The 14,154-nt window shown below is 44.1% G+C and overlaps 1 protein-coding gene across 2 annotated transcripts in view; it reads left to right on the top strand.

The window, feature by feature from the left end:
• The window catches only part of HDAC1 (histone deacetylase 1), a 44,383-nt gene that overhangs the window by 20,245 nt on the left and 9,984 nt on the right, over window positions 1-14,154 (top strand). For both annotated transcript variants that reach the window (XM_012812383.2, XM_003801249.3), the window contains exon 3: window positions 8,570-8,687. In XM_012812383.2, the coding sequence (XP_012667837.1) occupies window positions 8,570-8,687 (118 nt within the window). The remainder of the gene's footprint in view (window positions 1-8,569; window positions 8,688-14,154) is intronic.

Raw genomic sequence — 14,154 nt, forward strand, 5'->3', positions numbered from 1 at the left:
ACCTGTAGTCTCAGCTATTCAAGAGGCTGAGGCAAGAGAATCACTTAAGCTCAAGAGTTTGAGGTTGCTGTGAGCTGTGATGCCATGGTACTCTACTGAGGGCGATAGCGTGAGGCTTTGTCTCAGAAAAAAAATAAATAAAAACTTATAAATTGTTTATTTCTAGAATTTTCCATTTAATATTTTTAGACTATGGTTAATTTTGGGTAACTGCAATTGTGGAAATGGAAACTGCACAGAGGGAGGACTACTGTATCCTGTTTTTTAATTTTTTTACAGATTTTATTTATTTATTATTTTTTTGCAGTTTTTGGCCGAGACTGGGTTTGAACCCACCACTCCCAGTAATGGGGCCGGCACCCTACTCCTTGAGCCACAGGTGCCACAGGCGTATCCTGTTTTCTGTTTTTGGAGATAGAGTCTCACTTGGTGGCTCTTTAGGTAGAGTGCAATGGGGTCATAGCTCACAGCACCTCAAACTCTTGGGCTCAAGTGATTCTATTTCCTCAGCTTCCTGAGTAGCTGGGACTGCTCAGGCGCCCTCCACAACGCCTGCCTATTTTTAGAGATGGGGTCTCTGTCTGGCTCAGGCTGGTCTCGAACTCCTGAGCTCAGGCAATCCACCCCCTCCCAATACTCCCGCCTCAGCCTTCCAGAGTGCTAGGATTACAGGAGTGAGCCACCGCACCTGGCCCCCGTCTTGACTTTTCAGTTGCAACCTAAAGGTTGAGCAGAGGGTTTGAAGAGAATAGTATTCTAGGTCAGAGCATGTGCAGAGGCCTAAAGGTGAGAGAGATTGCCCTTAGGGAATTGCAAGTAAAATAGTGCTTGGCAGAGTGGTACAGTGGGTGAAATAAATTCAGCCCTTCAAACATGATTTGTTTAACCCACGAAGTATTTTAAGAACTTTATGTTAATGGCTAGCCTTTGAAAAAGTGAAATTTGACTGGCAAGGATCTGGTAATTGGGCCCAAATTCCCTCATGGCAGTAATGAGCTAGAGCTATGTAAATAATGTCTGTCCCTTTGCACTGCTATTTTATTTGTTTATTTTAAGCACCAAGTTAGCTAAACTGCCTGGCTCTTATAAGCGTGTTTTTTTTTTTTTTTTTAACCAGAAGATGTGAGATGGTTTTGTTTTTTGAGACAGAGTTTTACTCTGTCACCCTGGCTAGAGTGCTGTGGCATCATCATAGCTCATAGCAACCTCAAACTCTTGGGCTTAAGCAGTCTTCTTTCTTCAGCCTCCCAAGTAGCTGGGACTATAGGCGTCTGCCATGACCTCTGGCTAGTTTTTCTTTTTTTAGTAGAGATGAGAGTCTTGCCTTGCTCAGCCTGGTCTCAAACTCCTGAGCTCCAGGGATCCACTCACCTCAGCCTCCCAGAGTGCTGAGATTACAGGTGGGAGCTACTGTGCCAGCCTATAAGTGCTCTGAATTTGGTGTTCTCTGGGTTATAGCATTAAATGTTTAAGGGGATGCTGGAGAGGTAAGCAGGAATTAGATTATTCTGGCCTTCTAAGCCAGGTTAGACAGTTTAAATTTGATACTGTGAAGTATCCTCTGAAGAATACTCAGAAGTGTTTTTAGAGGGGAATGACATGATACAATTTACATTTGAATGACAGATAACTCTGCATGTAGAATTGAGCATCGATTCACAACTAGAGTACCAGTTAGGAGACTGTTGCCACAATCCAAGCCAAAAAAGATGGTGGATTAGGGATGGAAGTGGACAGATTTGACAGATGCCTGGGTGGTAGTTTCAAGAAAAGGTGAATGTAGTAGATGAAGAGAGAAGAATCAAAGATAACGCTGACTTCTGTCTAGGACAATTAACTGGATTGTGGTGAGAACAAGAAACCTGGGAATGAGGAACACAGGGAAGTAGATACCTCCCTCTCCCTTTTTAGCTCTTAGTGGGTTCTTCAGGTGGTTCTAGAAACAAAATTGACACCAGGCAGATTAACAAGAGAAAAGTATACAAATTTTGTTGGTTGTACATGCACATGGCATCTTCATAAGAGAGTGAAGTCTGGAGAAATGGCCAAAGCAAAATGGTTTCATATGTTTTAGACCAAGAATAATTTTTTATTTTATTTATTTATTTATTTACTTTTTTGAGACAGAGCCTCAAATTGTCCCCCTGGGTAGAGTGCCATGGCATCACAGCTCACAGCAACCTCCAACTCCTGGACTCAAGTGATTCTCCTGCCTCAGCCTCCCAAGTAGCTGGGACTACAGGTGCCTACTACAACACCTGGCTATTTTTTGGTTGCAGCCGGCATTGTGGTTTGGTGGGCCCGGGCTGGATTTGAACCCAGGGAGTATGTGGCTGGCACCTTAGCCACTTGAGCCACAGGCACTGAGCCTATTTTATTTTTTATTTATTTATTTTTTGTTGTTGCAGTTTGGCTGTGACTGGGTTTGAACCCGCCACCCTCAGTATATGGGACTGATGCCCTACCCACTGAGCCACAGGCACCGTCCAAGAATGATAAATTTGAGAAGAAATGACAGCACATGGCTTGGCACCTGTGGCTCAAGTGGCTAAGGCGCCAGCCACATACACCTAAGGTGGAGGGTTCAAATCCAGCCCGGGCCTGCAAAAACAATAATGATGGCTGCAACCAAAAAATAGCCAGGTGTTGTGGTGGGTACCTGTGGTCCCAGCTACTTGGGAGGCAGAGGCAAGAGACTCACTTGAGCCCAGGAGTTGGAGGTTGCTGTGAGCTGTGATGCCATGGCACTCTACCCAGAGGGACAGCTTGAGGCTCTGTAATGATAGGACAAAAAAATATCTGGCTGGGACAGTAAATTTTCTAGAGGAGTCACTAGGAGATAGGGGACGGGTGTGAAATGGGTAGAAGGTGAGAGTTACTTAGTTAAGTGTGTTTATTCAGATTCTTTCTTGCCTCCAATTCCAAATTTCTGGTGGTAAGGGCTGTTCCCTCACCCTTTTATGGCAAATGAACCATTCTCAGAGGAACCTTTGTGGCTTACTGCAAGCAGGAAGAGACAGGTCAGCTTGATCTTTCTTTTTCTTTTTTTTTGTAGTTTTTGGCCGGGACTGGGCTTGAACCTGCCACCTCCAGCATATGGGGCCAGCACCCTACTCCTTTGAGCCACAGGAGCCACCCTCTTTTTTTTTTATTTTTGAGACAGGGTCTTGCTCTGTCTTCCAGGACTAGAGTCAAGGGGCATCACCATAGCTCACTTTAACCTTAAACTTCTAGGCTTGAATGATTCTCCTGTCTTAGTCTCCCAAGTAGTTGGTACTACAGGTTCACACCAGCATACCTAGCTAATTTTTCTGTCTTTTGAAAGGGGTGGGGTCTTGCTCTTGGTCCGGGTGGTCTTAAACTTTCAGCTTCAAGCAGTCTTCCCACCATGGCCTCCCAAAGTGCTAGGATTACAGGTGAGACCCACTTTGCCCAACTAGCTTGCCATCTCTGAAACTTTTTTTTTTTTTTTGAGACAGAGGCTCACTATGTCACCCTGGGTAGAGTGCTGTGACTTCACAGCTCACAGCAACCTAAACTCTTAGGCTTAAGCAATTCTCTTGCCTCAGCCTCCCAAGTAGCGGTGACTACAGGCACTTGCCATAATGCCTGGCTATTTTGTGTGTGTGTGTGTGTGTGTGTGTATGTGTGTAGTCGTTGTTTGGCAGGGCCAGGCTGGATTCAAACCCACCAGCTCCCGTGTATGTGGCGGGCTCCCCTAGCCCCGTCTGAAACTTTTAATTTCTCTAATGTCTTCAACTTTAAATAATCAATATACCAATTAGGCGTATTTTAGGATGGCATATTCTTCACTCCTTCAGGGAGAAATAGGGCTGTGCAATCAAGATTATGGAGATATGGCAGGGCATGGTAGCTCACGCTTGTAATCCTAGCACTCTGGGAGGCTGAGGTGGGTGGATTGCCTGAGCTTACGAGTTCGAGATCAGTCTGAGCAAAAGTGAGACCCCCATTCCTACTAAAAAGAAAAAGAAAACTGAGGCAAGAGGATCACTTGAGAGGTTGTTGTGAGCTATGATGTCATAGCACTCTACCCAGGTCAACAGCTTGAGACTCTGTCCCCCTCCAGCCCCCCCAAAATTATGGAGATATAAAGATATAATGACAGAGACTGGCAATGAAAGCAAAAAAATAGTTTGTTTTTTTTTTTGAGACAGAGTCTCATTATGTCACCCTCGGTAGAGTGCTGTGGTGTCACAGCTCACAGCAACCTCCAACTCTAGGGTTTAAGTGATTCTCTTGCCTCAGCCTCCCAGTAGCTAGGACTACAGTCACCTGCCACAATGCCCAGTTGTTTTTGTTTGCAGTTGTCATTGTTTAGCCGTCCTAGGCTGGGTTCAAACCCACCAGCCTTTGTATATGTGGCTGGCACTGTAACCACTATGCTATGGGTGCTGAGCCTTTTTTTTTTTTTTTGGAGACAGAGCCAAGATGTTGCCCTGGGTAGAGTACCATGGCACCACAGCTCACAGCAACCTCCAACTCCTGGGCTCAAGCGATTCTCCTGCCTCCGCCTCCCAAGTAGCTAGGTCTATAGGGGAGAGTTTTAATTGGCATTTATTACCCTGAACATGTGGGGAAAAAAAGACACTTAGGTTTTCAGCTTGAGTGGATGTTGGTGTCATTAGCAGAAATAGTAAAAGAGAAATTCTGGAAGGGAAGTTGAATTTGAATACTTCCAGGCTCTCAACAACAACTTGTTGTGTCGAATTTGAAGTGCCTCTAGATTTGTAGGTGGCAGTTATGGTGCCAGGCACGTACACCGAGCGTGGTAGGTTCTAACCCAGCCTGGGCCAGCTAAACAACTTCTGCAACAAAAAATAGCTGGGTGTTGTGACAGGCGCCTGTAGTCCCAGCTACTCGGGAGTCTGAGGCAAGAGAATCGCTTAACCCAAAAGTTGGTGGTTGCTATGAGCTGTGATGCCATAGCACTCTATCCAGAGGGCGATATAGTGAGACTCTCTCAAAAAAAATAAAAAATAAATAAATAGATCTGTGGGTAGAAATAGCTAGAGAGCTAATGAAATTGTAATCCTAGAGCTCAGAATCAAGATAAAGACAGATAAAGTTTGGGCAGTCATGTGTCCAGAAGGAGTAGCAAAAGCAGAGTGCTTTGGTGAGATTACAGAGAGGGTAAAGGATTTAGTATAGCAAACACAACTTGGTATTTGGATGCAAGCCTTGCTTCTTTCACTATGGTGTGGGTTTGTTTGTTTGTTTTTTGAGATAGAGTCTTACTCTGTCGCCCTTGATAGAATGCCATGGTGTCATACCTCACAGCCACCTCCTACTCCTGGGGCTCAAGTGATCCTCTTGTCTCAGCCTCCTGAGTAACTGGGAGTGTAGGTACCGGCCACCATGCCTGCCTAGTTTTTCTATTTTTTAGTAGAGATGGGGTCTCATTTTGCTCAGGGTGGTCTCAAAACTCCTGAGCTCAGGTGATCACCCACCTTGGTCTCCCAGAGTGCTAGGATTATAGGCATGAGCCACCACACCTGGCCTCACTGTGTGTGTTTTTGACAAAATGTCATCTTTCATGGCTGGGCAGTGGCTCACTCCTGTAATTCTAGCACTCTGAGAGACTGAGGCGGGCAGATTGTTTGAGCTTAGGGGTTCAAGACCAGCCTAAGCAAGATTGAGATCCTATCTCTACTAAAAAAATAGGAAGGGCTCGGCACCCGTAACTCAGCGGTTAGGGCCACATACACCAGAGCTGGCAGGTTTGAACTGAGCCCAGGCCTGCCAAACAATGACAACAAACAACTACAACAATGACAACTACAACAAAAAAACTAGCTGGGTGTTGTGGCAGGTGCCTGTAGTCCCAGCTACTTGGGAGGCTGAGGTAAGAGAATCGTTTAAGCCCAAGAGTTTGAGGTTGCTGTGAGATGTGACACCATAGCACTCTACTGAGCTTAAGACTCTGTCTCGGCTTGGTGCCTATAGCTCAACCGGCTAAGGCGCCAGCCACGTACACCTAAGGTGGCGGGTTCGAATCCCCAGCCTCGACCCGCCAAACAACAATGACGGCTACAACGGAAAAAAAAAATAGCTGGGCGTTGTGGCGGGCGCCTGTGGTCCCAGCTACTTGGGAGGCGGAGGCAGGAGACTCGCTTGAGCCCAGGAGTTGGAGGTTGCTGTGAGCTGTAATGCCACGGCACTCTACCCAGGGGGACAGCTTGAGGCTCTGTCTCAAAAAAAAAAAAAAAAAAAAAAAAAAAAAAAAAGAAAACAGGCAAGATGATCACTTGAGCCCAAGAGCTTGAGTTTGCTGTGAGCTATGATGCCACAACACTCTACTTAGGATGCCAGAGTGAAATTCTGTTTCAAAAATAAAAAGAAAATTATCTTTCAGTCTGTCACATAGTACCAGACCTCTGCGTTCCTTTTCCAGGTTATCAGCTGTTTAACCCTGGGCAAGTTACTTAACCTCTCTTTGTAGTTTCTTTAAAAGGTTGTTATGAGGATTATATGAGATAGCATTTAGAGTATCTGAAACAGTGATGGGCACAGAAGAAACAATAAAAGTTAACTGTGTATATTGAAAATGCTTTATAAACTATAAAAGTACAGCAGATCTTCAAATAATATTGCTTAGTTTGGTGTTGGTCAATGCCATTTTGTTTTAAGGTTGATGAGAAAAAAAATCAATTCCCAGCCAGCTATTGTCTGTGTGATTTTGCACATTCTCTCCATATCTGTATGGATTTTCTTTAGGTACTTCAGTTTTCTCCTACATCCCAAAGATGTGCATGTTAGGTGAACTAGTATGCCTAAATTGTTGCGGTCCGAGTATGGGTTGTGTATGTGAGTGCACCCTACAGTGGATCCACATTCTGTCTAAGGTTAGTTCCTGCTTGGTGCATTTCTGGACAGACTCTGGCTACCCTTGAAAACAAATGAATGAATCCAAATTGTTGTCAAATACAAATTCATAGACAGTAATCATACAAATGCACAGTAAGAGATGTGTGAAAGTGCTCAATGAGTCTGCCATGTATGTTATTGTGTTTTGAACTGTGTGGTAGTAGGAAGTACTCTTTGCAGTTGCAAAGTTTATGTCTTGTTTTTTTTGAGACAGAGTCTTACTTTGTTACCCTTGGTAGACTACTGTGGCATCATAGCTCCCAGCAACCTTAGACTCTTGGGCTCAAGCAATGCTCTTGCCTCAGGCTTTGTGTAGCTGATACTACAGGTGCCCACCACAATCTCCAGCTACTTTTTTTTTTTAGAGATGTTGTCTGGCTCTTGCTCAAGCTGGTCTTGAACTCCTGAGCTTAGGCAATCCATCCGCCTTGGCCTCCCAGAGTGTTAGGATTATAGGCAACAGCTACTTGGCCAAAAATTTTTTTTTTTTTTTTGAGATAAAGTCTCACTTTGTCACCCTGGGTAAAGTGCTGTGGCTCTATAGTTCACAGTAACCTCAAACTCTTGGGCTCAAGTGATGGAAGAGGATCATCTCTGAAGAAGAATTAATTTAAGTGCTAGGAGGCAGAGAAGAGAATTTTTATAAAGAGGGAAGGAGGTATCTGAATATTAGAATGACCAAGAAATTATCATGTCTAGGAAATTTCAGTGTAGAGAATGTGATCAGAATTGTTGATATGATGCTTTATAAGGATTTCCCATTTATTTCAGTTGTCAGTAGTTAGTTTCTTTTCATTTTATAATAAAATCATTGGTGTCTTCTTTCTTCTTCTTCATTTTTTAATAGAGACAGAGTCTCATTTTATTGCCCTCGGTAGAGTGCTGTGGCATCGTAAACCTCACAGCAACCTCTAGCTCCTGGGCTTAGGCGGTTCTTTTGCCTCAGCCTCCCGAGTAGCTGGGACTACAGGTGCCCGCCACGATGCCCAGCAATTTTTTTGTTACAGTTTGGCTGGGGCCAAGTTTGAACCCACCACCCTCGGTATATGGGGTTGTGCTCTACCCACTGAGCCACAGGCGCTGCCCAGCGTCTTTTTTTTTTTTTTTTTTTTTTTTAATAGAGTCTAGCTTGGTCAGCCAGACTGGAGTTCAGGAGCATGATCATAGCTTACTGTAACCTCAGATTCCTGGGCTCAAGCAGTCCTCTTGCTTCATCCTCCTGAGTAACTGGGACTACAGGCACCTCCACATCCAGCTTAATTTTTTCTTGATCTCTTGGAGCCATTTGGTCCATATTTATATGCTGTTATTATTTAACAATAAAAAGTAATAATTTGTAAAGTGTCTTGCAGTTTTACAAAGAGGTTTAACAGTCTCATCAAGTTCTCACAACTCATGTGTGAGATAGATGTCCCTAATTAGTAAATGAGGAAATTGAGGAACAAGTGATTATAACTTGCCTAAGCAGTAGAGATTCGATCTAGGTGTTCTGGTATCTAGTCTCCTTTGATAATCTTGTTTTCCTAATTAGACTGTAAGTTTCTTGGCCTAAATCTAATCAGTTTTGTTTTTTTTTAAAGCCTTTACAGCACTTAGCTCAGTGTCAGGCAGAAAATGTGTCCCAAATGTGTAAAGACTGGCAGTAGTCAAGAATAACTTGCTCTTTCTCCCTTGTGCCCCCTAGCGCCCTCATAAAGCCAATGCTGAGGAAATGACCAAGTACCACAGTGATGACTACATTAAATTCTTGCGCTCCATCCGTCCAGATAACATGTCTGAATACAGCAAGCAGATGCAGAGATGTAAGTCTATTCTGTTCCCTCCATACTCTCAAGCCCCCAGTTTTCTCTCCCTTTCCATTGTAGAGGCCTCTTCTGCCTTCCTTATGCTGCCCATTCAACCCCTGATTTCCATCTCTCAGGGGTACCATAGTGCTCCTTTTTTCTCAAATCTGGTTTTCCTTCTTTCCTGACTGTAAATTATAAAGCTTGGACTTTTTCCAGTTAGGTTCATAACACTGTCTGTCCCCTGAGTACTATAATTATAATGGACAAAACACTGACCGGGGGGGTGGAAGACAATAGACACAGGGCCCAACTCTAACACTTAACTGACTGGGCAAGTCACTTCTCAGATTTTTCTTTTGTAAAGTGGGCTGGGCCATGTGATCTCTGATTTCCATCCAGCTATATCTGTTTTTACTTTGTGTGTATTAATTGAGAATTTAGAAGCTACTTAGGATAGGTTCTAGATGATGTAATCTTTGAGATAAGGCAGTTCTGCCTCTGCCTCCTGGGACTTCAACTACAGAACAAGTACCCTCTCAGAAGCTACACTCAGTTTATAGGAATCACGGGAATTGGGCAGCACCTGTGGCTCAAGGAGTAGGGCGCCGGCCCCATATACTGGAAGTGTCAGGTTCAAACCCAGCCCCGGCCAAAAACTACAAAAAAAAAAAAGAAAAGTCTAGGAAAAAAGAATCATGGGAATTATTTTCATTGTGGGAAAACATGTGTTCAAATTTAGGACAAAACAATCATACCTGATTACTTTCTTGTGTTATTTTAGAAAGTATCTTAGCACCTAAGACTCCATACAATGAAACAGTATTGTCCAAAAAAAATTGTTTTTGTTTTTTTGAGACAGAGTCTCACTATGTTGCCCTCAGTAGAGTGCTGTGCGGCATCACAGCTCACAACCACCTCAAACTCCTGGGCTTAAGTGATTCTTTTGCCTCAGCCTCCCAAGTAGGTGGGACTACAGGCGCCGCCATAACACCTGGCCCTTTTTTTGTTGTCGCTGTGATTGTTGTTTAGCAGGCCCAGGCCAGGTTCAAACCCACTAGCCCTGGTGTATGTGGCCAACACCTTAACCACTGAGCTATGGGCGCCAAGCCCCCAAAAAGATTTTATTAGCTTATGACAGTTTGTGTTGAAATATCAGGCAATCTGTGATACTTGTTTATTTCTAATGGCCACAAGACAGTCTTATTCCCAAGGGAGAAAATCATAGATTACTGCCAATACCTATGGTAATGATGACAGAAATGTGGAGACTTTCTTAGAAGCATGAAGCTTCTTTACTACCTACAACTCCAGGAGCTGCTGCCCCGTTAGAGTATGTTGTTTGCTTTCTGAATTGGCAGGGTCTTATTTCCCTCCAAGGTGAGGCAAATTCATTCCTTTGCTGTAGATTCCTTTAGCGCAGTGGTTCTCAACCTTCCTAATTCCACAATGTATTTTCATTGTTACAAAGAGGTCGTGACACACAGGTTGATAACTGTTGCTTGAGCAATTTCCATAACCTATTTAGGCGAAGGATAGGCTCTGCTCTCACTAAAGAAGCAGGTTGGAATTAAAGCAGAAAAATGAGCTTTTAATAACTAAGAAGATGACACGAAGGCTACATTAACCAGTTTGATGAGAGTATTTCAAATTGTATATGAAAACACCACACTGTACCCCATGATTGCATTAATGTACACAGCTATGATTTAATAAAAAAAAATTAAAAATTAAAAAAAAAGAAAATGAGCTTTTATGTCTTAGCTCTGCCACTTAGCTATGTGTTCTTGAGCAAGTCTCCAAGCTCTCTGAGTGTTATGTGCCCTCTTTAGGAGGAAGACAATAGTGTTAATACATAGTCTGAGATGGGGGATAAGAGAGATAATATATTCAGAGTACCTACTCTCAATGATTAGTAGCTTTGACTATTATGATTTATTACTTAATTTATAAATCTGTCTAAGCAGATGAAATATCAGGCCCTCAGGAGCATGTAGGTTCTGCTTTGGCACTGCAGTTTTTCTGAATCCAGCATTCTAAAGTTGTATGCTAAAGCTGGGCGTTGTGGTGGGCGCGTATAGTCCCAGCTACTCGGGAGGCTGAGGCAGGAGAATCACCTAAGCCCAGGAGTTGGAGGTTGCTGTGAGCTATGGCATCACGACACTCTACTGTGGCGAGGGCGATAAAGTAAGACTCTGTCTCTTAAATAAATAATAAATAAAGTTGTGGGCAGCGCCTGTGGCTCAAAGGAGTAGGGTGCTGGCCTCACATGCCAGAGGTGGTGGGTTCAAACCCAGCCCCAGTCAAAAACTGCAAAAAAAAGTTATATGGTAAAATATTAGGTCTATTAGGTCTGGGTATCTGTAGTCCCAGCTCTTGGGAAGCAGGAGTATTACTTGAATCCAGGAGTTCAGTTCAGTGCCAGCCTGTGCAACATAGTGAGACTCTAAAACAAAACAAAACAAAAAAGAAAGGAAAATAAAATTATTGAGAGACATCCTCATCCATTTTATGGACATATTAATTGAGACCGAGGCAAGTGAAATGACTTTCCCAGAGTCATGCAGCAAAGTGGTGGTAGAATGGAGAATAGGGCTCGGCGCCTATGGCTTAATCGGCTAAGGCTCCAGCCACATACACCTAAGCTGGCGGGTTCGAATCCAGCCCAGACCCGCCAAACAACAATGACGGCTGCAACCAAAAAACAGCCAGGTGTTGTAGCGGGCACCTGTAGTCCCAGCTACTTGGGAGGTGGAGGCAGGAGAATCGCTTGAGCCCAGGAGTTTGAGGTTGCTGTGAGCTGTGATGCCACGGTTCTCTACCCAAGGCTACAGCTTGAGGCTCTGTCTCAAAAAAAAAAAAGAATGGAGAATGGAACTCTGGTCCTCTGATTCTGGAGTTTTAAAAGTAAGGTACATATAAAATATTACAAAATATATTTTAAAATAATATAATGAACATTCATGTGCCCACTACCAGCCTAAAAAAGAAAATATTATCACTACGGTTGAAGTTCCCTTGGGCACCTCTCCTTGATCACATACCCTTTTCACCCTCTGTTGCCCAACCCCCACTAAAGTATGAGCACTATCCTAAAATCGCTATATATAATCCCATGCATCTCATTCTTTTTTTTTTTTTTATCTCATTCTTTAATAGGCATTTTACTGCCTTTTCTGCCTATCTGTTCTACCACTTGTCACCTAATACTGCTCTCCTTTAGTCTAAAGGCAGCCTAAGAATGAGAAAAGTATTTATAATGGGAAGAGGGGAAAACCCCCAGAAAAGGGGGTTTTCTTCACTAGCCTCACAGATTAGCCCAAGTGTCTCCTCTCCCTTTCCCCACCTTTCCATCTCTAATCACATAGCTCATTGAGCTGAGAATAAATGGGTTGGCCATTTTAGCCACTTGTTGGTTTGCGGCCTGAAGGAAAATATTTTTTTCTCATATCTAAAACCCATTCCCTCCCACGGGGCTCCATATCCCAAAGCCGTATAAACAAAGCTTTGGAAACCCAAGCAGGCCAAACCCATTGCAAAAGGAAGCACCAGAGGGGTAATCAGTTGCCAATGGTTAAGTAGCCTGGCCCAGGGACCAAAGTTCTTATTTACACAGCCTCCCAGTATTTACCCAGGAGGTGAGGAGAAGAGCCATCCATTACTCACTCCTTTATGCAGCACCACAGCTTAGGCATCTTCTAATTAGGGCAGTACCAGAGTTGGTAACTCTTGAACTTCAGCTGTATCATTTTCCTGTTTTTCTTTTTTTTTAGAGACAGGGTCTTGCACCCAGGCTAGCGTGTAGTGGTGCAATCATAGCTCACTGTAGCGTAAAACTCAAGGGCTCTGGCTCGGCGCCAGCCACATACACCTAAGGTGGCGGGTTCGAATCCCCAGCCCGGGCCCGCCAAACAACAATGATGGCTGCAACCAAAAAATGGCCAGGCGTTGTGGCGGGCGCCTGTGGTCCCAGCTACTTGGGAGGCTGAGGCAGGAGACTCGCTTGAGCCCAGGAGTTGGAGGTTGCTGTGAGTGTGATGCCATGGCACTCTACCCAGGGGGATAGCTTGAGGCTCCGTCTCAAAAAAAAAAAAAAACTCAAGGGCTCAAGCGATACCCTGTTACAGCCTCCTAGAATAGCTGGAAGTACAGATGTGTGCTATTATGCTTAACTTTTTAAACTTTGTAGCTGTGGTGGCCAGGCTGGTCTTAAACTCCTGGACTCAAATGATCCTCCCGCCTCTGCCTCCCAGAGTGCAAGAATTACAGGCGGGAGCCACTGCACCTTGCTGAGCACTGTGTCTTTAGATCTTACCTCCACAAGCCAACCTGGGTTTTCCAACTGTTCTCATCCCAGGGCTCCTCCTCCTCGCTCTACTTTGGGAATTCCTGCTGTTAACAGTAGGTGCAGTGATTATGTTGAGGGAAGAGAAGTAGTATCTAGCCCCAATCCTGCTGCTAACTTCCTGCACATCACTGGTGTCTCAGCTGTTTCCTTGTCTTTTGGAGGAGACTTAGCATTCCCCTCTAGCTCTGTGAGTCTACAACCTCCAGGTGTGCTTTCCTTCCTGTTGTTCATTTCATTTGCATTATTGTTTGCATGTGTTTCCACATTATGTACTAGTTTGTACTTTTACCCCTTTAGGCCCAAAATAACTTTACTCCAGTTGTCGCTGTGGGTGTAATAGAAAGCACTGGACTGTGGGAGTCGAGACACCTGGACTCTGATTCTGGTTCTGCCACTGCCTGGTTATATAACCTTGGGCAAGTCACTTAACTTCTCTGTATCTGTTCTTCTGAACAATGGTGTTGGTATCTGTCTTGTCCAGCTCATAGGGTTGTTGTGAGTATGAAGTGAGGCTGTAAATTTAAAAGGACTTGAGAAAAGGCAAGGGTATATTTTCAGAGTTTGAGGACAGACAGACCAGAGCTTGAAGCTTGTGTACTACTGTTGCCGTTTACTTGCATTACACTTGTCCGTGCCTGAGGGACCAAATACTACCTCAGGAGTTTGTGGGAGGATACGTTATCTTAGGATTTAAAACTTCTAACACAGTTTCTGACACATTGCAAGTGCTCGGAGAAGGACAGTTACATAGGTCTCTGTTCTTCATCCTTGTTAGTCACCTAGAGTGAGGTCCAGGGACAAAACTCAGGCTGGAAGAAGTGAATAATTTTTTTTCCTTAAGGAATGAACCTACATTTTTCAGGTTGCTAACTGCTTTCCCATGTTAGATTTCTGTTAATTATCTCACTGGGTGGATGAGGTGGAGATCATTATTGCTTGTTATAGATAACAAGCTAAAGTTCAAACAGGTTAAACAACTTGATACAGTCACACAGCCAGTAAGTACTAGAGCCTGGGCTCGGCACCTGTGGCTAAGGCGCCAGCCACATACACCTAAGGTGGCGGGTTCGAATACAGCTCGGGCCCGCCAAACAACAGTGATGGCTGCAACCAAAAAAAATAGCCAGGCGTTGTGGT

Source organism: Otolemur garnettii, unplaced genomic scaffold (assembly GCF_000181295.1).
Source record: "Otolemur garnettii isolate 467f Iridium unplaced genomic scaffold, OtoGar3 scaffold00204, whole genome shotgun sequence".
In the NCBI taxonomy this organism is placed as follows: Eukaryota; Metazoa; Chordata; class Mammalia; order Primates; family Galagidae; genus Otolemur; species Otolemur garnettii.